Source organism: Cyprinus carpio, chromosome B5, assembly GCF_018340385.1.
Source record: "Cyprinus carpio isolate SPL01 chromosome B5, ASM1834038v1, whole genome shotgun sequence".
Classification (NCBI taxonomy): domain Eukaryota; kingdom Metazoa; phylum Chordata; class Actinopteri; order Cypriniformes; family Cyprinidae; genus Cyprinus; species Cyprinus carpio.
Window position 1 is genome coordinate 5,851,504 of NC_056601.1, and position 27,564 is coordinate 5,879,067.

The 27,564-nt window shown below is 36.6% G+C and overlaps 1 protein-coding gene across 2 annotated transcripts; it reads right to left on the reverse strand.

Moving 5' to 3' along the window:
* Window positions 1-286: 286 nt before the first annotated feature.
* Window positions 287-25,384, reverse strand: LOC109083844 (nuclear receptor ROR-beta-like). Of its 2 annotated transcripts, none has more exons than XM_042723868.1 (10): window positions 25,150-25,384; window positions 9,293-9,378; window positions 8,438-8,579; window positions 7,894-8,313; window positions 7,682-7,803; window positions 6,237-6,369; window positions 6,048-6,155; window positions 5,301-5,411; window positions 4,987-5,099; window positions 287-4,866 (listed from the first exon to the last, which is right to left on the reverse strand). In XM_042723868.1, the coding sequence occupies exons 1-10, from the start codon at window positions 25,154-25,156 to the stop codon at window positions 4,708-4,710; spliced, it is 1,401 nt and encodes a 466-aa protein (XP_042579802.1). In that variant the 5' UTR covers window positions 25,157-25,384; the 3' UTR covers window positions 287-4,707. The 2 variants fall into 2 exon arrangements, with proteins under 2 accessions (XP_042579802.1, XP_042579801.1); XM_042723867.1 differs by lacking the exon at window positions 25,150-25,384 and adding an exon at window positions 10,907-10,965.
* Window positions 25,385-27,564: the final 2,180 nt, after the last annotated feature.

A 27,564-nucleotide genomic window follows, 5' to 3' on the forward strand; every position in this document is an offset into this window, starting at 1 on the left:
TTATTTCATAAGATTACTGCGTAAGATAATAAGACTTGCTCTCATGAAATATATTATTTTTTTTTATTCATTGGCAATTTTTAAAATGATTTAAGCGTAAATCTAAACAAATGTATTGAGGTTTATGTTTATAATTAGAACAGTTGCAAAAGGGTTAAATAAAACTATTTTCTAATCTTACACACTTTTGTTTCTAAAATAATTTTACCTGTTTTAAGGAAGTTTTGATATTTTTACTGGAACACAAGACTGATTAATAATCAAATGAAATGAAGACGAGATTGCATCCATAAAATTTTCTTTATTTTTTTTTTATCCCACAAAGAAATGTCTACAAAAGCCATAAAATATAGAATTTAACAAAAATCACTTAAGTCCTTCGCTTAATATATACAACATGGAGGAGACACTTTAAGGTCTCGATTAATCAGTACCTTTACATGTCCATTTCACAATGCTCGCACATCAAACTCAACCCCTCCCCGACTCAAACAAGCACATGCGCACATATTCAGTCCATCACACAAAGTGCTATTCACCATTCACTTATACTGTCTTAAAGCCCAACTCACATACACAGTACATACAACACACATACACACACTCAGACTGTTGGCAAGTTAACAGAAGCCCCCACCCTCCCTTGCTACATGTGCTTTACTTGTATTGTGGACATGCGCTAAAGTTCTGTCAATCAGAGCCCGTTCTCCATGAACAACAAACAGTTGGTTGTTTGAATATTCACACTTGCATCTGAATTCCACTTTTTGATTGCTTCTCAAGTAAACAACTTATACAGTAAAGCATCTACCCCGTAATGCCATTCAGCTTCACTTCACACTAGCTATGGCACTTGAAAACAAAAATGTTTACATATTTAGTACATAAAAAGATGCTGCACGCTAAGTACAGTCTTAAGGGTTTTGGTAACAGATGCTACCTTTGTTTGTTTTGCTGTTGTTGTTGTTGTTGTTTTTCTTCGAGGGAGACAGACACATTCTGATTCATAAATTAACAAAAATATTTAAGAAAAGGAAAAAAAAGTGAAATGTGTAGAATGCATCAGTAGTGTTCAGCAGAATAGCTGTCTGTGGTCACATAAAGGTATACACTCAAAATCACACACAGACATGTTGTTTCCTTCATTTCAAGTGTAGGACTGGTGTATGCCTATAGTTGATATATTCATCCTCGATTAGTGGAGGTATAGGAGACTTGAATTGGCAAGTTTGTGACCCTGGACCACAAAACCAGTCATAAGTAGCACAGGTATATTATAAAAATCATTAGGATATTAAGTAAAGATCATGGTCCATTAAGATATTTAGTACATTTTCTACTGTAAATATATCAAAACCTATTTTTTTTTTATTAGTAATAGGCTATGCATTGCTAAGAACTTCTTTTGGTTTTCAAGATTTTCAAATAGTTGTATATCGGCCAAATCTTGTCCTAATATATCCTAACAAACCATACATCAATGGACAGTTTATTTATTCAGCTTTAACCAAGATGTATAAATCTCAATTAAAAAATAAAATAAAAAATAGAAATTAAATTACCCTTATGGCCGGTTTTGTGGTCCAGGGTCACATTTGTAAGGGCCAAAACATACTCAAAGTACGCATGCGCAGACGCATACTTGCGCAAAGTATGTTTTGACCTTCAGTGTCCTTATATTATTTTATTTCTACACAGTAAGAAATACTTTGTGCTTATGTCTGTGTGCGCGAACAGAATGAACAGGGTGTGTTGTGTTCCGTCAACACCAACCCAGAAACATTCAGAATAAAACGAGCCCGAGCCCAACTCCACCCCCTCCCCATTGCCCACCCTTCATCAGCAACACATAAAAAACACAAAAGCCCAAAGGTTTCATTATTATGAACCGGCATGCAAGAATAACTGAACAATAGGCTAATAATAATAATAGAATTATAATAAAATTAAAATAATCTTAGAATGCAAAGATGACTGTAGTAAATGCTTCCAGTTATTGCTACAGTACCTAACAGTGTTGAACCTCTCATATAGATACAAATTCCTCTCGCCCTCAATTCACAGTCTAATACAAAAAACAAAAAAAAGCCTTCATCATAAGTTTAAAATGATTTCTGACTGAATCCATTTTCTGTAATGAGCATAGAAATAGATAGAGAGCAGCTTATTCATGCTCAGTATAAATAATCTAACTTACATAAAATCCATTTCATTTCAGGAGATGCTTAATAATTACAACGTTTTAATTTGGAGCACAGGCACCGTTGCTAGTACACTGCTGCACATCGATATTTACAGAGAGAGAGAGAGAGAGAGAGAGAGAGAGCTGTTTGCTGGGACGTGCAACAAGCAACGCAGTGCAACGAGGCCTGTTCTGCAGTCGAGCTTGTTTCACCTCTCAACGATGTGTATACGCTTTACACACACACACACACACACCAAAGCCTTGTCTGGGTTGGTTTTGTATGTGAAGAAACCGCTGTGATTGTATTTTATTCCCTAAAAATGTCCATTTTTTTTTTAAATAGTACTCTCTTTTTATTGAAAACATTAAAAGAGAAGTCCCTGAGATGGGTGCCGGGAAAAAAATGCACCCAGAAATGATTGTCTTGAACAGGAAACTGACACTGAAGGACTTGGAAACATCCCCTAAAATTGGGCTGAGAGCGTTTGGTTCAGTAAGAGGACTTGAACAGGTGGTGTGATTGCTTCTCAGCAGACTACATTTGTGCATGTATTAAATACCAATACCATCTGTAGTTATTAATCATTCATTGTTAAGTGCTTTCAAGTGCATTTCACAATATAAATGCATCAAGACGTACTAAAAATTCACCGATCAGTATAACCACATGTCAACTCCTAGCTTGTGTGTTTGTGTTCTTTCCTTCATAAGAAACTGACATATGGCTTTACATCCTGTGAGTACAGGTCAAGAGAAGAGGAAAAAGCGCTCTCAGTATCTCCACCTGGTGGTATGAGGTGGTACTTTACAAGATTTACCTAGGACTGGAAGGGTCCAAACCCAAACTGCCCTCAAAGAACTACTAGTCTTCCTACAGTAGCTGCATTTTGTTGTTCTATACTGCAATATGAATAGTTAAGATGATTGTCAAACAGTGGATTACAGCCAGTTAAGGATGCTCAGCAATATTGATTCACAGGAAACTTATATGTGGTTACTTAAGAATGACTGTCTAAGAGTGTCGTATTTAAATCTGCTTTGCTAAAATAGTTTCGTAATCAGGTAAACTCCAAGACAATCTCCTAATCAGAATATTCCTTTTTTATTTCTAAATGTAGCACTTTGTGTTGAAAAAGTTAATAAATAAATTAAAGAATAAATACATAAATAAGAACATGAAAAATAGAAATTTCCGTTTATTCACTAGGAACTTAATTTATAGGAATTGCGATTTGATTGTGATCTTTCAGGACTCATGATTTAAAAAATGGAATGTCTGAAATCTATACATATATATTTTTTTTAAGTACGTCAGTGTTCCGATTGATCGCTTAAATTCCATGACTGTTTTCTTTGAAAAACATCATTTTTAGTTTTGACTGATTTTTTATCTTGAATTATGCATTGCCAAAAACACAGACAGCATTAATGAAATGATGTTAAAAATAAGAATGAGTGCTTTACATTTAGCATAAGGTTAAGAATAAGGTCAGAGAATAGTCTATGAATGTGGCAGAAAAGAGTTTAGTTTTGACTTCTTATCAGTGGCAGTAAATGATCATGTACTAGAGATTTATGTCTTCCCAGACAGATGGCTGCAGCTCAGCTACACTAGTGCTATATTAGTTCTGGCAGTAAAAACAGCATTTTGAGGCATTTAGAGCAAACAGGATAATAGATTCGAAGCAGTTCTGAGGGCTTTCCATAAAGTCACATTTGACCGGATTGTTTCTCAGCAGTTACAGAAACTGTTATTGCAGCTATGACTAACAAGATGGTAATCGGCCATACAATTTTTTTGCAAAATATATATCTCTCTACTTTTGTATGGAAAAGTATCCATTATCAATTATTTTTCCACTTCAAAAATCCTTAGTTGTAGGATTAATGCTGTGGTGCCGTTTATACATATCTACATAGCCCAGACAAGGCTTTTAAACGTGGCCAAACAAAGTTAGTCCCCCGTTAACCTTATACCAGTTTCAACTTCACATATTCTGTACAGGTAAAACTACAAAACAAATACGAGAGAATTACATAGACAAGGTACGGGCCTTTCAGACCACTGTTGTTTTTAAATTATGACTAACAGAACAAGATTTAATACTGGAATACCGCTTTGTACTAGAGAAAGACTACATTATCATTTTGAATGCACTTCCCACCTTCTCATTTCAATATAACAATATTTTGTAAAAAAAAAAAAAAAAAAGAGAGAGAGAGAGAGCGAGAAAAGTCAAACAAACAAATTAACTTACCCAATTTAAAGACAGCTTAAATTGTCCTAAAGTCTGTACATTTCTGGTCAAATGGAAGGCGCCTTTTGCTGCTGGCGCATATATACATTCTTATGACTGTACCGGTGAAACTGAATTGGATTTTTGAAGTGCAGGACATTCCTAGAGTTTCTTTTTTGTTGTGGCTGCAAAATCTGCGGATGCTGCGACACAGTGCTCATCCTCTGCAACACCTCTGGTTGTTGAATGAAAGACTTTGTGAAGTGTGTGTGTGAACGTGTGCGGTCATTTGGGCATGATGCCAGCGGCATCAGGATTGAAAAGCTCCTTATAGAGGGGGGGAAACAGCATGTTAACCGTCTCTGGGTGGAGCTGCTGGAAGGCCTGAAGCTCCTCTGTGTGGAGAGTGCACAGAGCCGACAGCGTGGGGATCCGGCTAATCAGCTGCAGAACGGGGTACAGAGGAATAAGGGGCACATGATAAAACAGCAATCTATTTGAGTTACATCAGTCATGTGATCAGTCCCTGTTTGAACTGTGTCACGGTCAGTTGAGACGTCCTACCTTGGCCAGCGCGTCCTCGTCCAGATGGTTCTTTTGCATGATGTGCTGCAGGGCAAAGTAGATTTTCTCTTGTAGCTTCTGCACTTTCCTGGGCTCCATTAACCACGGCCGATCTAGAAATGCAAGAGAATCATCTTTTAATATCTGCTGGTGTGAAAACACTGCAGGAATGCTGAGAAATCTGCTATTATGTGTGGGACTCAGACGATAGTTTCATTAAATAAACATACTAAATGTTGATCTGGTCACATTAATACTCATGATACACATGAACACATCTTTATGTACTAACTAAGATACTGTTGAGGCCTGACCTGTAGAAATGAGCACTGCAGCAGAAAACAGGGCAATCTCCTCTTCCGTTAACTGCAGTGAACACAGACTCTTGGCAAAGTCAAACACTGCACTGACCAGGTCGTCACAGCCTGCAGGAGGTAAATACAGTATATAAGATTGCATGCTTAAATTATCACTAATAATTTACAATTAATGCAGTTTTATTAAAAGGTTAGTTCACCCAAAAAATATTAAATTCTGTAATTAATTACTCACCTGCACTACCATGTTTAAGGCCCAGAAAGGTAGTAAGGACATCATTAAAAAAGTCCATGTGACACTAGTGGTTTAACCTTAATTTTATGAAGCTATGAAAATACTTTTTGTGTGCAAAAGAATACAAAAATAATGACTTTATTTAACAATTTATTTTCTTCTGTGTCAGTCTTTGACATGCATTCAATAAAGTACCACGGCGCATTCGTGATGTCACATGGACTATTTTAACAATGTCCTTACTACCTTTCTGGGCCTTTAACATGTAAGTTGCGTTGCTGTCTATGCAGGGTCAGAAAGCTCTTGGAAAAATATCTTAATATGTGTTCCGAAGAAGAACGAAGGTCTAACTAGTTTGGAACGACATGCGGGCGAGTAATTAATGACAGAATTTACATTTTTGGGTGAACTAACCCTTTAACATGATGTTCTACTATTTTTACTTCATGTACATTTTGTAAATGATGCAGAAAATATAATATAAATGAGACAACAGGAAGTAGTTGTACCTAGAGTTTTAAATATCTGCATGCCTCCATATTTCCCCTCAAACAGAACTGTGTTGTTGAGAGGGTTGAATGCCCGGCACATTCTGACCAGCACTACTTCCAGACAACCTGAGAATGTGAGAAAAGTGTTAAGCAGGCCAATCGTAATCAGTATCAGTGTGGTGTGTTTTGGCAGAGGCTATTCCTCACCTGATTTGAGAAGTAATATCTGGTCATTCTGGCAAAGCTCCATGAAGCCAGTGATGCGCTTTGCAAACTCTACCACATACTGAATGGCATGAGTTATCTGTATAGCACACTGCTGCCACAACACGTCCCGTGTCTGAAACACACACACATAAGCCTCATGAATAAGCTTGTCATCTGTGACGTGTTCAGGATAAATTCTTGCATGCTTCTGGGAAACATTTCTTTCAGTAATTGCCCTTTTTTTTGATGCATTGAAAATATTTGAATTATTATCATTGTTGATAATTGTTATTGTCTAATCACATCCAAAAATATTTAAAGAAATCACAAATATCACTAGGGATCAAAAGTTTGAAGTCAGGACGTATTGTTTTTTAAGAAGTCTTCTATGCTCACCAAGGCTGCAATTATTTGATAAAAAACACAGTAAAACTAGTAATACTGTATAATATTGTGAAATATAATTACAATTTAAAACAACCTTAACTTTTTTAAATATATTTTAAAATGTAATTTATTCCTGGAATGAAAAAGCTGAATTTTCTGTAGCCAGTAGATTTTTTTAGATTTCAGTAGATTTCTGATCCTTCAGGAATCATTCTAATCATTCTGTTATTCTGCTGATTTGGTGCTCATGAAACATTTTTTTATTATTATTATCAGTGTATCAATGAAAACTTTGATACATTTTTCCAGGATTTTTTGATGAACTATTTATTTAATAGGGTTTTTTTTGTCATTACTAGGACTTTTGATCAGTTTAATGCAACTTTGCTGAATAAAAAGTGTTAATATATAAAAAAAAATTAATGTAGACCTATCTCTTCTGTAGAGTACACTCTGACTCTTTAATTTACTTTTAAAAAGTAATGATTGAAATTTTCAGTACTCATGAAAAACCGACAAAAAAGGCAGAATTTGTAGTTTCCCATTTATGAAACATCCTTTCAGAGCACACAGAATACTGAAAATGTGATATCAGCAAATTGCTTTTGTGAGCTCTGCAATTCTCTCCCTGTATAGCGAATCTTCATAGGCACTATTTCAAAGGGCTTCTCGGTAATTACCCATAATCCATTTGACACAGGGAAATGAAGAGGGCTTGTAGTACGTCTGGCACCCTCCCCTATTGTGCTTTGAGTGTTCGTTAGCTAAATCCGTTAGCTCTCTGGCTTTCATTTTTTCTCCGTATCAGTGCGAAAGTGGGATAGGATCAGCTCCAGGGGGCTGAGATACTCTAATGAACTCTGATCTCAAGCGTGCAATCTGGCTATGAAGAGGGAACGAAGTACGGAGTTAAAGGGTGAGAGATGAGAGAGTCAGCAGCAGGTGTAAAAGCATGTAAATGAATGTACGACTTGGCGCTGTGAGTGAGATTCAGGGACAGAGAAAGTGTTTAAGCATATAAACTGAGCTCTTTGCTCGTTAAGGGAGTGACCTCACACCTTGCTTTGGTACATCTTGACCTCTTCATAGGAGTGCGTCTGCCAGGCTAGCTGCTGAAGCTCCTCCGCTGTGTACTGACACGTCTCCAGGTGGGACTTTATGATGTTCTGTGCAATTCGGTCTGTAAAGAGAAAATCAGAATATAGGACCACTGTTTCTAGCAACCAAGGTAAATATGTAAAACCCATGAACCATGAACTTAATTCTGTACCTAATTCCCCCATAGACACTCCTGGTGCTAGTTGGCTGTCTTGATAGGAGCCGTAGGTGAAAAGGTTGGGAACAGGGGTGAGATCGTAAATGGGTTCCTGTTTGATCTGCTTCATTCCAGTCATGTCCAGTCCTGACTGATCTGGGCTGGCCTGCGTGGAGTCCATGCCGTAGTAGCCACCGGGAGCACCGTTCGGCTGACCCTTGGGCATGTCTATGACGTGACCATTGGCATATGTCCCCCCAATCTCGTGGTTGAGGGTGCTGAGGCCGTTGGTGAGGCTGGAGGAGTAAACGCGGGCGAGGGCTTCCGCTTCGCCCGTCTGTTGCTGCCGCTGCTCCTGCAGCCTCTGCTGGTGTTTCTGAACCTCTGCGTACAAAGAGTCCCTCTGCTTCTTGGACATACGGCCAAACTTAACAGCTGATATGGGGGAGGGCGAAAGAAAATGCATAAGATTAGTGCAGGTTTAAAGTGATCAATAAGATCAATCCAGCTTGTCGACAAGCAGCTATTCGTTTGTAAGAAAGAATAAGATATCGCTTACCATCCCGGGACATGCCCAGAGCCAGGCACTTTTGGAGCCGACAGTGCTGGCAGCGGTTGCGGTTTGTTCGGTCAATCAAGCAGTTGCGCTGACGGGGACAGGAGTAGGACGCGTTGTTCTGTTGACTGCGCCTGAAGAACCCCTACAGTGGACACCAACAGAAAATTTAGATAACGTGACATTCAGAAAAATCAGTCAATAAAAAACTGTCACTGGGGTGGGTACTTGTGTATGTACTTTTAAAAGTACATATTAGTACCTTATTAAGGTAAAAATGTACCATCTAGGACTAAATCAGGTACAAATATGTACCTTTTGGCTTATGTACCTTAGGGTACTGCCCCAGTGACAGCTTTGCACTGTTTTTCTGAGAATTAACCTACAGTATACTGTCTAGAATGAAAACAGTATATAGTCTTTAGTCTTTGGAATACCTTACCTCAAGTCATTTGTAATAGTTCTAGTCAAAACTAAGATTAGCTTATTTTGATTGATAAAGTTTTGTCTATTATTGTGTATTGTTTTCTTTTCATTTGTTGTTTATGTATTTTATTATGTGTCCTAGAGTGATTTGAAAGGTGTCCATAAATAAAATGAATTATTATTATTATTATAAATGAAAAAATAATATGAATATAATCTGTCATTGTTAATCATTCATTCTCTGAAATCAGGTCGTAATATTGAACAGTTAAACTGCATTAGATAACTTTATCTTGTTTTAAGAATGCTTAGATAGCTTTCCTCCAAAACAAAGTATTGATTTTTTATTTTTGTTCTAAAGTCCATGAATGGCTGGAACACCTGGATGATGACTTACAATTGCACTGAATAAATGGCACATCTTTCACTGACCTTACAGCCTTCACATGTGATGACTCCATAGTGGATGCCTGATGACTTGTCTCCACAGATTTTGCATGGTATGACTTCAATTTGGGCTGAAAACAGACAGAAATGAACAAAAATACAGTTATGCAACCATATGACTTTATTTGCCCGATGCAGACTGTGGGATGCACATCAGGACTCCTCTCAGGTGACACAATGGCCACCTTGACTCTAAGAGTGATGTCGCTTTTAGAGTGGACCGTGATGTACCCTTTAAATTTGTGTCGAGACACTTTGACATTTTGTAATGTACGTTTCTTTCAAGACAGAAAGAGAAACATTAGACCAGCCGAGAGATGTGAGTCAAGGTCCAAACCCCTTGATGCATTTCTCTCAGGTTCACCAAAATGGATTCTCATCTGTGCTTTTGTCCAAATTTTCTTCTTCCATTATCCATTTGAAGCATAATGCTTGAGAGATTTCCTTGATGAAAATAACCTCGCACATGTACAAGGCAAGCTACACACTGAATTACGTAACCAGAATATGGCAAGTTGTTTAATGAGGAACCAAATACAAACACATGGCCGTGAGGCTCAGCTCCAACCTTCCCTTCTCTTGCACGTGTCACTAGGAAATGTAAAAGAAATGATAAAAGGAGACGGAAAACCTTTGAGAGAGAGAGAGAAAGAGAGCAAGGGAGAGGAAGACTGAGAGAGAAACCCATCTCCCTGCTGAGACGGCATACTCACAATAAAGAGATTAGCCACCCAATCTAATCCTAAATTATTTCTACACATGCTTGTTCCCCTGCTCTCAACTGGCTTATCTGATGCAGCAATTCTCAATTAATCTTTCCTCACTCAAACGCAAATTCACATCTGCCTATAATCGCATAAAAATGTACATAAAAGAACAAATGCTATATTTCTTACTGTTATGAGTAATTTTATTCTTGTACATTTGCATGTAGATTTTGTTTTCTTTAGGACCACAGGAACACACAATTAGTCCAAGCAGCTCGCTAATGAAACAAATACAAATGCAACAGCAGTCTCAGAAGCAATTTCAATATAGTTTAGATGCAGAAGAACTGCTAAGTGAGTTTCATGCAAGTTCCATCACTCACAATACAATTTACCAAAACTGACGTCATATAATGTCAATCATGAGTTTCATGATCTAAGATTTAAATGCAATATTAGTTTATACGCATTTATGCTTTAAATTAAATCAATTAAACATACAAAATACGCATCTGAGCTAGATCAAAGCCAGATCAAAATGGTTAAATTTTTTCATAGTAATATATATGTACAATAATTTGACATAATGTTTACACAATTTGACATTTATGAGTTGAGTATATTTCCATCTCTGCACAGTTTACAGGAAATTGACTTAAAGAATAAGATAATACATAAAAACAAAAGAAATCAAGCAATAAATGAATATTTGTAAAAATGACATAAAATGCATAAAGCACAACTACTATTTTTATCAGCCAGATTTATGATTAAGAAGAGCAGTTCTTCATAAAAGAGCTAAATGAAATTATATTGTACTTGCTTGAAAGTGAAGTGATATTTTAACTGCAAAACAAACTAAGACCTCTTTAAACCAGAAATGTCCTCTTACCTACAACGTCTGTCTTCATTTTCAGACAGAAGCACTGTAGATGCAAACACACACCTGACTCGAGACCGCAGTGTGAAGCTCAGAGGTTTGGAAGTGTGAGTGCATCTCTAGTTATGTGTGTGCGCTGCTAATCTGACTGTGAGAATAGAAACTCAGACAGGCTGACTAGAGTATATATTATACGCTGACCAGTATTTATCTTATATTCATACTGTGAATATGCATACACATGATTTCTGAATGATATGTGAATATTTGCTTTTGTGAAATATGTGCAACATTTATTGATATATGAAAAATTAAATGTACACACATAAACATACACACACACTGTGGGCAGTATAATGGGATTAACACACACACACACACACACACACACATACTCACTCACACACACACACACACACACACACACACACACACACACACACACACACACATATACATTAACTGGTGCTGCTTGGTTAAGCTGTGGCTGGTCTCTTCCTGTCTCTGTCTAACACAGACTTAAGCCACAGTGTCTGTGGGTTTGGTGGTTATGGGGGTGGGTGTCTGCCCTCAATGACCCTCAGCTACAGGGACCACAAGCAAGGTCGTTCCCATGATAATGTCACCTTGAATTGACTCCCCTGTTTGAAATGTGAAGCAGGATTGGCAATAGGGATTATGCGCAACAGACTTCCATATTCTGTTAAATGAGTCTCATCGCTTCCAGTTCAAGCATTTTTTTATATGCTTTGTTAAATATGAAGCTATCTTACTCAAGATGCCTTCAAAGTAGATACAAAAAAGATTCTTTTCACTAACATTTACATATAAAAATGTAATAAAACATCAACAATAAGAACAGCTTGCTAGTTTAACTGATTACCTTAAAAGTCCACAGATATTGGCGTTATTTAATACGTTCTCCGACAAGCGGAAGCGATGAGACCTGTTTTCCGGGTCTGGTCAGGTGACGTTCTACACTCAACATTGTAGCAAATTTTTTTACCAGGAGAAAAAAAAATCTAGAAAGAACATTTTAGTGTTCTAATGGGATAGGTTAATTGTGCAGTGCAGCCGTAGAACAATGGTGGGAAATGATAAAACAACTACAAAAAATACCTCAGTAAATATAATATTTTTAATACATTATAATGTCTTTTTGGCAAATTGATTTAGTATCTTTTACATTTGCGTTAGGCTAACCGAGACTTATCATAGCACTTGCATATTATTGCTCTTTTGTTGGTTTTGATTGCTTCTATTGTCCTCATTGTTGCTTTAGATAAAAGCATCTGCTAAATGACTAAACGTACTATTTTTAATGATAGATAGATGAATGGATGTGGTTACTGACAGCATGCCATAAAAATATTCCTATATGGATAACTGTGCCTTTACCTGTTTTGCATCAAAACTGAAACTATTCTGCTTAACAGTAACTTATGAATGCTCCTGAGTGTTTTCATTTTACTTCATTAGAATGAGTTATGAACACTTTTAGGGCTCCTCAGAACAATTAATTACTCTGTAATCACTGCATTTCTTTTTGAGACATTAATATTATCATCTGCAGGGACACAGTAAGACATGTGAAAATAGTTATTTAAAAAGAAAAACTAGCACACCCTGTGCTTGCTTTTAAGGCCAAATAATACAGAATGGTGTTTTCAGCAGTGTAAAATGCTCTGGTACTTAAATGTTCAGGCTTTGTGTGTGGTAAAAAGCCATTGGCCCCAGACTCCGAACACTGGACCGGTTCCTCTCGTGACCCACTTTGACCAGTGCCAGAGCCAAACTGGGTCAAATGAGCATAGAAACCTGAACACATTCATACAAAAAAACAGTGCTGTAAATAACTCTTTTAACCTTAAACTGCACACAAAAGCTGTGAAGTTATTTATAGCCCTCTAAAAGCAGGGCGCTGGATCGCTAGGACACAGCAGTATTGACCATCGATAAAATATGCAATGCTGCACGTGTTTATATCGTGTTAGAATTCGTTTAGTTACTGTTATCAAATCCAAATTTGAATCGGCGAATGCATTACAGAAGTTGAGAAATATATTCAGCTCACGCGTGTTTAATAAATGGTTTGTGTGTTGAGTATGAGTGTGTTTGGGTCTGAATTAATATATTGGAAGTGTCTGTTTGTGTGAGAATGGCCACAGGGCCTGTGTGTGTAGACCTGTCATATGAAATAAGGAGACGTCCGTGTCTGTGTCACTGTTGCCAGGACGACCACAGCCTCCCTGGGTTTGTGGGTAGGAGGCCTGTATAGTCTGCCTGTCAGAGCAATCATCCACACCACCATGACATTCCAACAGGACATGATGTCATCACCATCCCTACCAATACAACGATGCTGCACATTTGTCATTGTGGCACCTATACTGATTTGACTTCCTTAAGAGATTAAAAACCTAAAAGGATGAGATGAAATATGTAAATAGAAAAACCTAGAGGGATGTTAGCGACGGATTTAACTACCTCTTTAGATTTTTAACATCTTAGTGTTGCTAAAACCATTAGAGATTTACAAATTTGTTTTCTGTTTAACTACACCAAGACATGTGCATTTTGCATCTGTCGAAAAGCATCAGAACCAAGGAATAAGAATTAGCGTGAATGTTATACATTCATAAACGACGCTATTATTGCACAAAAATGAGCATGTGTTTGTTCTCGCAGGCTCCGTGCCCCTGTCCGCTGTTACGCATAAGGGTTAGGCCTATCAGAGGGTTACGTAAGAGAGGGAGTGCAGTGCTGGCGATTCCATGGTTAAGAGGAGCTCAGCCCTGCAGGCTTAGCCGAGGACAGACAGGAGCGGCGGAATACCGCACATGCTAGCCTCACAGTTTAGCTGCACACAAGTTAACTGAGTGGAAACTAAACACATAAATATTGCATAAATTATGTTTATACTGCACATATGAGAGAGTGTGTGATTTAAGGAGTAGTTTACCCAAAAAATGAAAGTTCTGCCATTATTAAACCCTCATTATCCAAAACATACCATGTTTTTATATACATATATGTGAAATAACATAAAAGCACTATAAGAGTAGCATAAATGTAGTCCATATGGGATGCAATGAATTAATGATCAATTAATTGCCATTATTCATTTAAACAACAGTGCTTTTGAGAAACATGTGGCTCATGCACAAAACACAAGTTTCTAAGCTTTAAATTGACACCTATCTTGTGTTGGTAAAGCAAGTGGTTGTCAAGTAACTTAGCAGCGGCCCACATTGGGTTTAAGAGGTTAAGGTTTACAATTAAATGATAAGTGGAAAATAAATATACTAAAATGTATTTGAAATACATTTATTTCATGCTAAGTACACTACAAATACAATTAAATGTTTATGTGCTTAATAAAAATACCCTGCAATTGTACCGTTGTTATACTAACCTTGTATACTTAATGTTTGCAAAACTGGAACAACTAATTTTTGTACTTAATGCACTTTAATTGTGAGGAAGTGGTGCTGAAGTCCAACTAAAGATATAGTGAAGTATATTTGATTGTGCTAAAATGGAACTATTGCAAGTATACTTCAGGTACAATCATACATTAATAGTAACATTAAAACATATTTTAGGCTTAATATTAAGAAATGTACATTGTGCACAAGTAGTACTCCAAATAAAGTTTAATTATAATTTTAATATTAGTAAGTCTCAAGTGATATGTCAGTAAATATGTTAATAGATTTGAACTTAGTATGAAGTAAATGTATTTTTAAATCTATAACTTTTTTACTAGGGTATATTCAAGGACATATGATGATAACAAAAGTCTTTATTCATGGATAATTTCCTGTCTTATACCTGTCTTTACAATTTTGTATGGCTTCAGTTTCAAATGTAGTGTATGAATTATACAGAGCATTTTTATGATATTTTGGTGATTTTACGGTGATTGTGGAGCCGGACACTTATTCACTTTCATTATATGAAGAAGATGTTATTCAAATATTACATTTTTAGTCTATGTTCAACAGAAGAAAGTAAGTCATATGGGGAGTAAATAAGGTCTTTTGAATTTATTTTTTAGGAAATTTAAAGGAATTTAGTCCTTTAATTTGTGTGTGGGTGAAAAAAGAGCCACCCACACACACACACACACACACACACACACACACACACACACACACACACACACACACACACACACACACACACACACACACACACACACACACACGTGGATTGTATAATTGATTCCTAATGATATTAAGCTCTTTTCTGTCCCAGGAGTAGTTCCCTCTCTCTCTAAATAGTTCTTTAATTAGCTTCATTAAAGTGGATATGAGCACCCCTGCAACTTAATTTATTATAACGCATACACACCCGTACATGCTGGAGAACACCAATAAATATTTGGTGTTGATAGCAGCTGTCTGGGTGACAGATGTGTACCAACGCGACCTACAATGCAATAATATTGTAATTCATAATTTAAATGATAACATCATCACATGTGCTTTCTCCTAAAAATGTGATGGATATATAACTTCAGAGTAATGCACCAACAGCTTCCTTCTGATTTCTACCCATGTGTGGTACTATTTTATATGTATTAGTTTGATGTGATGATGATGATGATATTTGGCAGTTGCCTCAATGATACCCACAAACCTTGTTTGCAGCATTCCTTCAGGTGAATATACTGATAATGTCGCCGTCTTTTAATTTTAGCCTGCAGATGGAAGGCCATTTGAAGTCTTTGTTGTAAATCTTGCCTGTATGGATATGATAAGATGTTGTTTTGTCATCTGGCATCAGGCCCAATGATATTCCAAAGCCTTGTTGGGATATGCTAAACAGTGATACTAATACATCGTGTAGGTGGGAGATTATCTTCAGCACTCACACTTGTGAGCATGTCGACAATCCATGTTTCTTTCATACAGACAAACATTAGAGGACGCGATCGCACTCGAAATGTTTGAGATTGTCCATCACAGACAAATGTGCATGTGTTTTTGAAGGTCTAGGAGTGAGCTGGGGTGAGAGGGTCAGTGTAATGGCAGCTTGTCAACATTAGGTGGCACATTGTCCAGATTGACAGTGGCCTAAGGGGTAGTGGTTGCAGAGGGGCAGCCTGCGACAGCATGTGGTGTTCATCCATGTTTTACATCATTTCCTTCAGGGAATGACTCTGAGATGAAGGCCCTGGGCACTTACTCACTGTCAGCAACATTAGCATTCTGATTCAACATTGATCCCACTGTGTATTGCTATGAAAATAATTAGGACAATTCCACAGGGAAATCAACTTTTATTCCACTTTTTCACCAATCGGTCCTTTAAAATATTTAGATGTAAGTATCTGACCACCTGCATTATCTTTAACTAAAAAGCACTATAAAGTCTTCAAGTTATCAAGAGACCAGCTTGTCTATGTTTAGCCAAACAGCCAATCCACCCACTCCATCCATATAAAACTCCTACAGCATAACTAATCTTCCGGACAGTCTCTTGGCTCATTGATATAATCCTTGACATAAAATCCTTAGCATTTGGGTTCTAGTAAGTCATGTAAATGAGCTAATTATTATTAGCAATATATTGTTTTGAAACCCAGGTTTTTTAAATGATCCATTCAATGCATTTGCTCTGCATGTCCTTGTCTATAGAATAACATACAGTAGTAATTGGGTTTTGCGGTACACTTCAGGTCATTTTGGTGAAGCCTTCTGTGCCACCTGCTCACACTGTAGACTTTTTTAGTCCGCTCTGTGTAACGCTGTGCTTTCTGTGCTTGTATAGGCTAATTTTATCACTGACCTTCAGATGCCTCTTTGACAGCCTCTTTTATGTTATGTCAAAAAAAGACGGTTGCAATGATAAAAATAATAATAATAATAATACCCTTACCCCACTTAGAGTTAACAGAAACTAAACATAAAACCATATATATATTTTTTTTTACTTGAAATAAAATACACATTGAACTAAGATAAAACATATAAGTATTTATTTTTTTAAGTTTAACTTCATGTACTAAAATAGCTAATTAAATAATTAAATAGCAAAAACACAAAACAAAATTAGTAAACCAAAAAATGAAAATGGAAAATATAAAAAATGTATTCAAATTATTTTAAAATATTAAATATTAATAAAAACTATAATAGTATCTCAATCATACCAAAATAATACTAACCCCACTACGTTGGCTGTCTGTGCATCTCTATACCTGTTTTAGAAAGTGCTCTCTACTGTATGTGCCACAGTTTGCAGGGCTTTTATCTCTAATGCAGAATATGTATTTGTTGATGAGGCTGCAGGCATTTCCCCATTGGCTTGTCATCAGCTGTGCCAGACTCAAGCATCTTTGATCTGAGATGTGATTGGCCGCCTCAATGAGGCTACAGAAGGGGACACGCTGGCACAAATCCAACATCTGAAGAATATAAAACAACATATATCTGACATTACAGAATAAATGTGCTGTGTGTTCAACCAGTCACTGTATACTGCAATACTGAAGCTCATTATTGCAAATCATTATTGTTTAAGAGTAGTTAATAGGGGAATGTACAAGTAAACCATTTACCCTATCATTCAAAAGTTTTTTTTTTTAATGTTTTTAAAAGTCTCTCTCTTGTCCTCAATAAGGCTGCATTTATAAGATACAATAATATAGAACATTATTACAATATAAAGTAATTACTCCGTTACTCCAGTCTTCAGCATCACATGATCCTTCAGAAATTATTCTCATATGCTGAACGGTAAAAACAGCCTTGGTAGACATCAAGTAATATGAGGCTTTTTTTTTTCATTCACAAATTAAATTTTTAGCTTTCCTTAACAAATTACACTCTGTAGCAACCATGAAATAAACAAGATGTTGAATTAGAGGTGCTTGTACTGTACTTAAAATACATTTAATTCAAAATGTAATCAAAATTGATGCATTTTGTCATCTCAGCTTCCACTAAACATGCACAAACCAAGAAACCAACTTTCCACACAGGTTCTCAAACATGACAAAAAAATAAAGATTTATTTAAATATTTAATTTTTGATTCTTTCTTACACATTGTGTGTAAACATAAGTAAAACAAACAAAAAGCACTCTGTTCCCAGTATTTCATATACTAATATTTCATGTTTTGGGGACAATTTGTAATTAAAAAAAGGGTAATTGTGCAATAACTTGGCAGGGTTTCATAGCAACGTGTCAAATTTTATTGGAATATTATTTTGTTTTTAGCCTATTCACCTGTTTTGTCTAATATAGTGACATAAAGCAAAGAACACCTTACTAGCAAACACAGAGACTCATGACTACCCATGATTTAATCCTTGTCATTGTGAACAGTTGCATGTTTTACCTCAAAGACATTCACAAACCTGAATTGCTGGAACCCAGACAAAAAGAAACAGTATCAAGAAACTGTGTGGAAGTCAATGGACTCGTGCTCTATCAGTCTGACCTTCATGACCTGCCTGCCCTCCACCAACACAGCCTATTTGACCTCATGAACCTTTGAACTTTCTTTAATTCACTGACTGTGTGTATGTCTGCGTGTGCAAAGCTGGAATGAATGAGTGTTTTCACTCTGATAAGCCATCAGCAAAACATGACACAAAATACTTTAGTTTCAGACAATATATATATATATATATATATATACTGTATATATATATATATATATATATATATATATATATATATATATAAAGTCATGTGTAGGCCTAGTGAGCTACAGTATACGGTGAGGCATGGAGAGAGGGGCTAGTGAGCTACAGTATACAGTGAGGCATGCAGAGGCTTCATAGAGCAAGGTTTGTCACTGTGACCCAATGGGTTAAAGTGGGTTAGTAAGTCACTCATCCTAAGGGGCAGCAAAGCCGCGTCATATCTGGGTGTGGACAGTGTCCTCTCTCACTCTTTCCCTCTTCAGAATTGCATAATCCAACATGATTGGTCAAATGGATAAATATGGATATATATATATAAGGGCATATATATATATATATATGTCAATAAAGTCATGTGTGGCCTAGTGAGCTACAGTATAACGGTGAGCATGGAGAGAGGGGCTAGTGAGCTACAGTATACAGTGAGGCATGCAGAGGCTTCGTAGAGCAAGGTTTGTCACTGTGACCCAATGGGTTAAAGTGGGTTAGTAAGTCACTCATCCTAAGGGCAGCAAAGCCGTGTCATATCTGGGTGTTTGGACAGTGTCCTCTCTCACTCTTCCCTCTTCAGAATTGCATAATCCAACATGATTGGTCAAAGGAAGTAAATATGGATGTATTGTAATGCTGAAGAAACAAATTTAGACAAATTTATAAAGGAGATTATCAAATTGAATGCATTCAATTCAGGTGTTATTCAGAAATAGCACAAGTGATATTCTCTTTCGAATTAGAATATATATATATATATATATATATATATATATATTTTTTTTTTTTTTAATAAAAACCCATGGTAATAATTTGAATGCCTCCCACATCTAACATGCATCTGTACTTATATATTTATATATTATATATATAACTTTATATATATATTTATTGGTTTGGGACATCACCATTTTTTGTAACACATTACATGTGTATGGAAACATCTGGTCCTTTCAACAGCTAAATATAGATTTATATTTATAGTTATAAATTGGCCTGATATTCATCAAAATGCCTGTTCTCTAAATTTTGGTATATCGTAGTGTGTGTGTGTGTGTGTGTGTGTGTGTGTGTGTGTGTGTGTGTGTGTGTGTGTGTGTGTTCCGTATGCCTCTTTACAGCTTTCCTCTCAGGACGGGATGGTGATAGCTCGCCTTAGGCCACAATTTAATTCCATGTAACGAGGTCCTTCCCCAAAGTGGCCCCAGGAGCCCCTCTCTGAAAGAAGCAAATTGATCACAATCTAAAGGCCTCTCTTCACCTGAGAGCACAGTGTCTCTCTCTCTCTCTGTCTCGCTCATCTCCCTTGATCACTCCATCTCAGTATCCTTATCTGTCTTAAGCTTTCTCTAAGATCATTCTTGCTCTTCATCTAAATCTCTTTTAAGGGCCTCTGTTTCAAAAGCTCGCACAAATAGTACTTCTGTTACGCACCTTTTGTTCGACATTTCCTCTCAATGCCGTTCCTAAAGTAATTTTCCTAGAGGATTCCTAAAACAGACGAATGAGATTTATGTGCATATAAACTGAAGTTTAAAAGTTGCTGGAAATACTAGATTTAAAAAAATGGAAATGAATAAGAAATATTTAAGACTTTGTACAGATTGTTAATTAAATAAGTAAATTTGATTGGCATTGATCAAGAGACTCTTTGAGCAGATGGTCAAATGTTCTTGCTTCCACTGAAGCACATTCGGATCATTTCAGAAATCATGTTAGAAAACATGATCTTCAGGTTTTATACAAACTTTAGAAGTTTAGAAGTACTTTTTAAAATTGAATTTATCACACAAATTATGCCGATAACAATAAGTAATTAAATATTTTGTATTAAATAAGGGGGATAAAGCATTTGCACTAGTAGTCTCTGACTTTTGGACCCCACTATATTTGTGTTTTTATTTTGGACCCTGTTGTGGACATGTCAGTATTTTCTGATGCAGCTGAAACTGAAAGAAGTGGAAACTAACTGTGAGCAGTGGGCACACGACCCATACACCACACAGGAGAAAGAGAGAGAGAGAGAGAGCTATACTCTAGATCCGATTTCAGTGTTACATAACTATGTGTTTTAATTCTTTCTAAAGCATAAGACAAAGTTTCTCTTTCCTCCGGGCCTGAGGTGGAACAGTAAGCCTATTAATCCTCGTAAGTTATTTTCTGGCCACTATATATCGCACCGAATCTGACTTTTGGACAAAACCATCATGATTTTAAAAAACTTCAAGACAAAAAAGACCATGAAATTCATACCGTAAGTTCAGCATGCAACATCATTGTCATGTTGGAGAATGATCTCCAGTGATGTCAGCTCCCCTCCTGCACCATATCAAAAGCCCCAGGTGCCACTTTCCAAAGCGCACATTACTGAATGAATGAACACCTAGCGAAGGGTGAGACCAGTCGAAGAGAACTAATAAATCCGACACGCAGCAAAGCAGAGAAAACATGCAGAAATGCCACTGCTGCAGTACCGCAGGGAGGGCAAAATGCAAACATTAAACGGACATGTTTAGTCTTACAGTTCAGCCTCTCGCAGATCTGCTCTCTCATGCACACTCAACCATCTCAAACAAGGGCTCAGCAAACAGATGACACACTCTAGTCCACACATTCTCAGTCGATACTCAAGAAAGGTGCGTTCACAAAAACACCACAGGGGACAAAAGCCGACACGCTCACTCAGAAATAGATGCCAAGACATCTGGTTGACATTATGTAGTCAGCTAGAAGGAAAACTCAGATCTACAATTACGCTGCATCCAGAATTCTTTATTTAATGTGTAAAGGCCCATAAAACTGAGTGGAGAATAAAGAACGCAACATACTAAATGGATTAGGTTTTGTGCTGGCTGTGCAACTCCGTTTCTGCCTCACTTTAGGGGATTACATCTCTTGGTTTTCTTTGTGTAATCTTTCACAGGTTACGTAAGCACAAGCCATTAGTCAGCAAAGCAAAAAGAAAAAAAAAACTAGCAGCTACAACAAACAACTGACCAGATGATGAAACCTAGGCTTCAAAGTGAACGATCGGATAGACTCTGCCTTGCAGTTTCACGGTTATATGTATATCAAGTCTTTTTAATTCATTGAAAACACTGGATGTAGCAGCAGCGGCTGGTTATTGCTAGTTTTACCTAGTTATTGTTGGCCTACTGCCTGGTTAGAGATTTGCAATGCGTAATCCATGTCTGTGATGTGGTCATGTGTATGGTGTCAGTCAAACAAACAATGCTGTGTTTATTGATCCGCCGCCGAACTGTAATATAAAAAACACATTTAAAACACACTTTGGTAAGCAATATATACATACACTAATGGGATTTATCAAGTGGATCCTCTGCTTTACACAACTACAATATCTATATACACGGTTTATGTTAGATTACAGTTGGAATACAACTCTCATGGTTGAGCAGGCCATGCATATTGATCCTGCTCTTCTGCAAGCTGAGCCACGCAACGCCAAGCAGGTCGATGAAGAGACGGCCTCTCACTCTGGAACCCAATGTGATGCTAAAAGCTATTGGCATTGGGAGTTCATGCGTATCTTTGTGTCTGTGGCTCAGAGTTTTAGGGGTGCAGCAAGGACTGAAATGAGCATGGACAAAGCAATGCAGCTCAGAGACATTTGTGGAAATTATGGCCAAATGTGAAGTAAACACAGGCCAGATATGTTTCTTTGCTGTTCTTTAAAGACAAACAACGAAAACAGGGGTCAAGCAATCAAGACGTGTTGTGTATGTATGTATGTGTGCGTACGAATGCAGTTTGAACGTAATCTGCGTGTGACAGAGTTGTGGGAAAACTAACACCAGCCCTGAAGCAGCACTGTGCACTGTAATGGAGAAGACAAGGTTTGAAGCGGATGTAGAGCTAGAGTTACTAGATTGGGTACCACAGTCCATCAGATATATGCACTGGAAGACACTGCAAGTCCATCTCTGATCAATGAAGCAACCTGATAAATGTTTTGACCAATCTATGTGTACACAAATGACACCCTGTAACACAAAAACAACAAACTAACTAGTGCACTAGTGAAGCCAGTCGACAAAAACTTTTTAGTATAATTTTCTACCTCTTATAAATATATTTTAGTGCAATTAATATTTAATATCACAAACCCAGCAATCAGTAAATATGAAACAAAATAGATTAATTGAATATTTAAAAAAAAATCATAGCTGTTCCCAACACTTAAATGGGTTGTTCCTCTAAAATCATATTTTTATCATAGCATATGACTTTATTAATTCCATGAAAGATGATGTTGGGTAGAATAACAGCCTCGATCACCATACTTGGTCTTGATTAAAAAGATGCAATGAAACTGAATGGTGACTAAGACTGTCATAACATCTCTTTTTTGTGAACCACCAGAGAAAAAAAAGTCATTTAGATTTGAAACTACATAAACTTGAGTAAATTATGACAATTTCTATTTGATTTGGTGAACTGGACCTTTAAGAAAAACTTTCTGTTGTGCATTCTCATTATCAGCTTAAAAGTGTAATCGACAAACACATACATTAATTATAAACATGAATGTGTTGTATTTAACACCCACCATTAGTAATTATTAATAACTATATTTCATTTTTACTAGCCTATCTAAATCAACAACTGGTGAAAGATTTAGGCTATTTTCTTTTTCTCAATACTGTATATCGAGTAAAGTGTTTCTCTGCCGTTGAACCACACAAAATATAGAGTAAATATAAAAAGCAAAATTTATAATAATTAAAAAACCTTTAAACGGATTATCTCCGTAATTATATAAAACAAATAATAGCAATTGCTTCCGTCATGTCGATGACATTAAAAAGACAAGTAGGCTGTAACCTAGTGTAAAAATTCTATATCTGGAACGTGTTGCTAAAAATGATGTCCATGCAAACTTCAAAAGTAATTGGACATTTTACAAGACTGTAAGCAGATTGCATTTCTAGATCTGATTAGCTCACGAAGTTTGATTTTTATTTGAAAAGGCCCGCGCTATAGGCTGAGGTCAGTGTCGGAGAGTCGGGGTCGGTAAGAGGCCCCTGATACTGATGGGATTCTTTCTGACACGGTCCTCTGGGGCACAGAAAGAGAAGCAGAGAGGTGCTCTGGGGGCGTGACACAGAGATGGAGAACTGAGTTTTTGGTGTTTCCCATGCAGGCATCCGCACTAAACTTAATTCTTTCAAACGAAAAGGCGAAAAAGACAGCTGCCTAGACCCTTAAAAGTCGACATATGAAAAATCTGAAGGTTTTTTTTTTTCGTGTAATGTCATGCGCGTGCATTGTATGCTGTATTTGTTTACATATTTTACTATGAAACGAAAATTACTTAAAAAAAAACGAAAACAGCAGAAGATTGCTTACAATATAAATACCTATATTTTAAACAATCAGTTGTCTGTCAAAAGATTACTTTAATCCACATTTTAATTAACAGTTCAACATCTTTATTTATTTTTTTATTTTTTGTCTAATAATCTAATTTCAATGCCATTATAAAGATCTGGCCGTGAACTGTAAATTTTATACATGAACATGATTTTAAAGATTTTTAAATGTAACTTAGAAGAGGTAGCTTGTATATATATATATATATATATATATATATATATATATATATATATATATATATATATATATATATATATATATATATCAAATTATCATCCACAAACTGAAAAGAGGACTTAAAACATCTTTATAGCATAATTCTATAGCAAATAAAACAGCAATATGTTACACTTTAAAACATGAACTCCGACATAAACTAAAGCGTTCTGACTGATACAAGCCACGTTCTTTTTTACACTTTTATTATTAAAACATATTTGCATTTTTAAATAAAAAGTCTACAAACACTTCTGCTTTTGTTAGTACCATATTATCACAGGTGTAACTGGAAAGAGTCCGAGAAGAACTGCTCCACTGGACTCGCGCGGACATTGCTGCTGCACTTCGACGCTTTCAGCGCGCAGCGGCGCCTGACTGACGGAAATGGGTCAGTAGAACGCACACTAACTCCACTTTACCCACACCGTGGTGGTCTGATTTAAAACACTACCCACATTACTTAAATAACTAAATGAATAAAAATAACATGGGTAAGTTTGGTGCAACTGTTTCCCTTGCTAATCTTCTAATCTGTAAAAGTCTAAAAAGAAGCTGTATTTTCTCACATGCACGTAAATTAAGCCCAAGACTCAAAGGAAGATACTCAGTGCTGAGTCTTCATAGGCTCATAAATAAAATCCACTGTTTAGGAAAGTTGGAGTAAAGTTGTCTCTGTCTGATGAAGTCTCCATAAACACGAGACTGGGAATGATGTGCGGTTTATTTCTCTTTTATGGCCTGCTGCTCCCGGGAATATGAAACACAGCTGACCAAAAACAGCGTATTTTTTTTTATCCACATACAGATTAATCTGACGAATTTAAGTATCATAGACCGCGTATGAACCACTTGACGTCGTTATGACTTTAAACAGACAGTACTAGGGATGATGGACAAACTGTGGGGACTGGACTGTGGGATGAGGATGAAAAAACACCCTATACTTGATTATTTAAATGAGCTGTCACAAACAGTTGTAGTCCTACCTCGCATAGTGGTGGCGACTCGCTCCCGAACGCGTCAGTCATGAAGAAACAAACATAAACCAGAGTAAAAAAAACAAAATCCTCGGTGGTGAAGTTTGGTCTCGTCAAAGCGGGAGACTACTGTGCAAAACCATTCCAGAGGTGCGTTAAGCGGTGCTCGGACTCTTCAGTTGTGCGGTAAGGCCAGCATGCGGGGTTTCACATGACATCTGCGAGCGCATATACCCACCGGAGGTTTTCACTGCCTCCTCGAGCGCACGGGAGAGCACGCAGCAGGCTACGGCAGCCCGGATTGGACCGACACTTTCCGCTCCGCCCACTTTCTAGCGTCTTCAGATGGATTAAGCAGAGACGGACACTGTGCGGTCTGCGCGCACACCAGCGCAACGCGCACAGACAGTTTTATCCATTTTCTAAAGAAAATATTCTTCTTCTCGTACCTATCATATTATTAACTTTTATGTTTTTTTTTCTCCTTTAATATATTGCTTTTACAATTAGTAGCAGAAGTTATTATTATTATTGGTAGCCTAGTTTGTCTGAATGTTCCACATTGAGTTGCACTGCATGGATGATCATAACGGAGTAAAAATGTTTGGATACTTTTTAAAGTTTATGTATTTTAGTTTTAAACATACTTTCAAAATCTCTAGAAATGTTACTTATATAGAGCAAAACACCTTTAAAGACAAAACATATATATGTATATATATATATATATATATATATTATATATATATATATATATATATATATATATATATATATAATTGCAAACTGTTGGACCTCAAATATAGCTATAATAGAATATATAGCTACTATATTTATCAATGACCCAATGTTTGATTAATGTGCAGTAACTGAGAGTTTTTTTCAGTGTGTGATATATCAGGTGAAAATTAAACAACAGCAGTAGTATTAATGTAGGGAAGAAAAACTTTTATTAATTATAGTTTTCTCTAAGTAAAAATAAAATAATAAAAAAAAATTGCATAATATGGTTTCATATTTCTTTTACATTTGGCTAATGAAGCAATAATTATATATATATATATATATATATATATATATATATATATATATATATATATATATATATATATATATATATATATATATATATATATATTTTAATCACCTTCATCTACTAGGCATCAGATTAAACAGCAAATAGCTAGGAGAGTGTGAAATTGCCCACTGCCCGTGTGTGTATGGGGGAAGGTGGAGACAGAGACTGAGCTACAGACCCATCCAGGGAAAGGCAGAGACTAGCTGCCCAGAGCACATCACCACTGACCTACATTCCCCCCCAAAACCCCCACCCACCCCCTCCTTTTTTATTTTCCATTTCCCCTGTATGAACAAACTCATAATTGTGATGTAATGACAAAAAGCAAGCGTGACAATAAAGCCAGACCAGTCCATTGGAGATTGTAAAGCACTGTCCTGGAGTGACAGCACTGTTGTTGAACAAAAAGCTTTTTCTGGCTATTCAGGAAAGGCCTGAGTGTTGCAAAAAGAAATACATGTAACCTGTGAAGTGGAATAGATAGGCTATAGTGCGTGCAACCTTTGTGATATCAACATGCAATATTTTGCAATATTTTTATTTGATAAAGTTAATCACAAACAGAATTAAAAGTCATTCTGATTCACAATCAAAATTTGAACCTTACCTGTTTTTTTTTTCAGGGCTGCAGATTTACAGCAGACCTACAGGAAAAAATGAATGATCCAAAGACAGATGCAGCCATATGGTGCCTGAAAACTAGTCAGAGTAAAGGTAAACATATTTGGCAACATACAAAGGCTTAAGGAAAGAGTTTGTTATGCAAAGCTTGTGTATTCTCTTCTGTTGCTTTGCCTTGATCTACACTACATACTGCTGTCAAACAGAATAGCAGTAGCAGAATAGAAAGTCTAAATTGTGATGTTATTTCCCATAAGTACGTAGTTTTCTTCACAGATGACTAACTGGACTGTTGGTCAGACCACCTCACTGTTAGTCATTATTTTTGAGAGAAGACAGGGCTGAGGTCTAAAGATAGAAGCATTAAATGAGTTGATAGATCTCCCTGATTTTAAGGTTTAAGCATATTTGTGCAACTCTTTTGTCCTTGAATCGACCATCAGGAAGTTAACTTAAATATAATTGGATAACTTTCCATTGAAAATAAAAATTAGGGCACTATTTCTCAAAGGGATTCCCCTTAACTCTCAAATGACACATGCCTTTTATATTGTACTCTGGAAACAAGCAGGTGTTTTTGAAAAAGAGAACATTTTACTGGGAAATTGATTGAATACCATATAGGCCCTACGGAACACAACGCCGCTTTTTTCTTATATATACATGTGTAAGGTGAGTTCGTGTAAGAATCTCTTTCCTATCACTGTTCAACACGATATTTTTGT

Bases quoted from the DNA above. Each gene is read 5' to 3' on its own strand.
- LOC109083844 (XM_042723867.1), bottom strand. The intron at 7,804-7,893 runs GTACAGAATTAA...TTCTCTTTACAG, and splicing joins AGTGTCTATGGGGGAATTAG to ACCGAATTGCACAGAACATC. The intron at 5,100-5,300 runs GTCAGGCCTCAA...TTGCATTTCTAG, and splicing joins TGCAGTGCTCATTTCTACAG to ATCGGCCGTGGTTAATGGAG.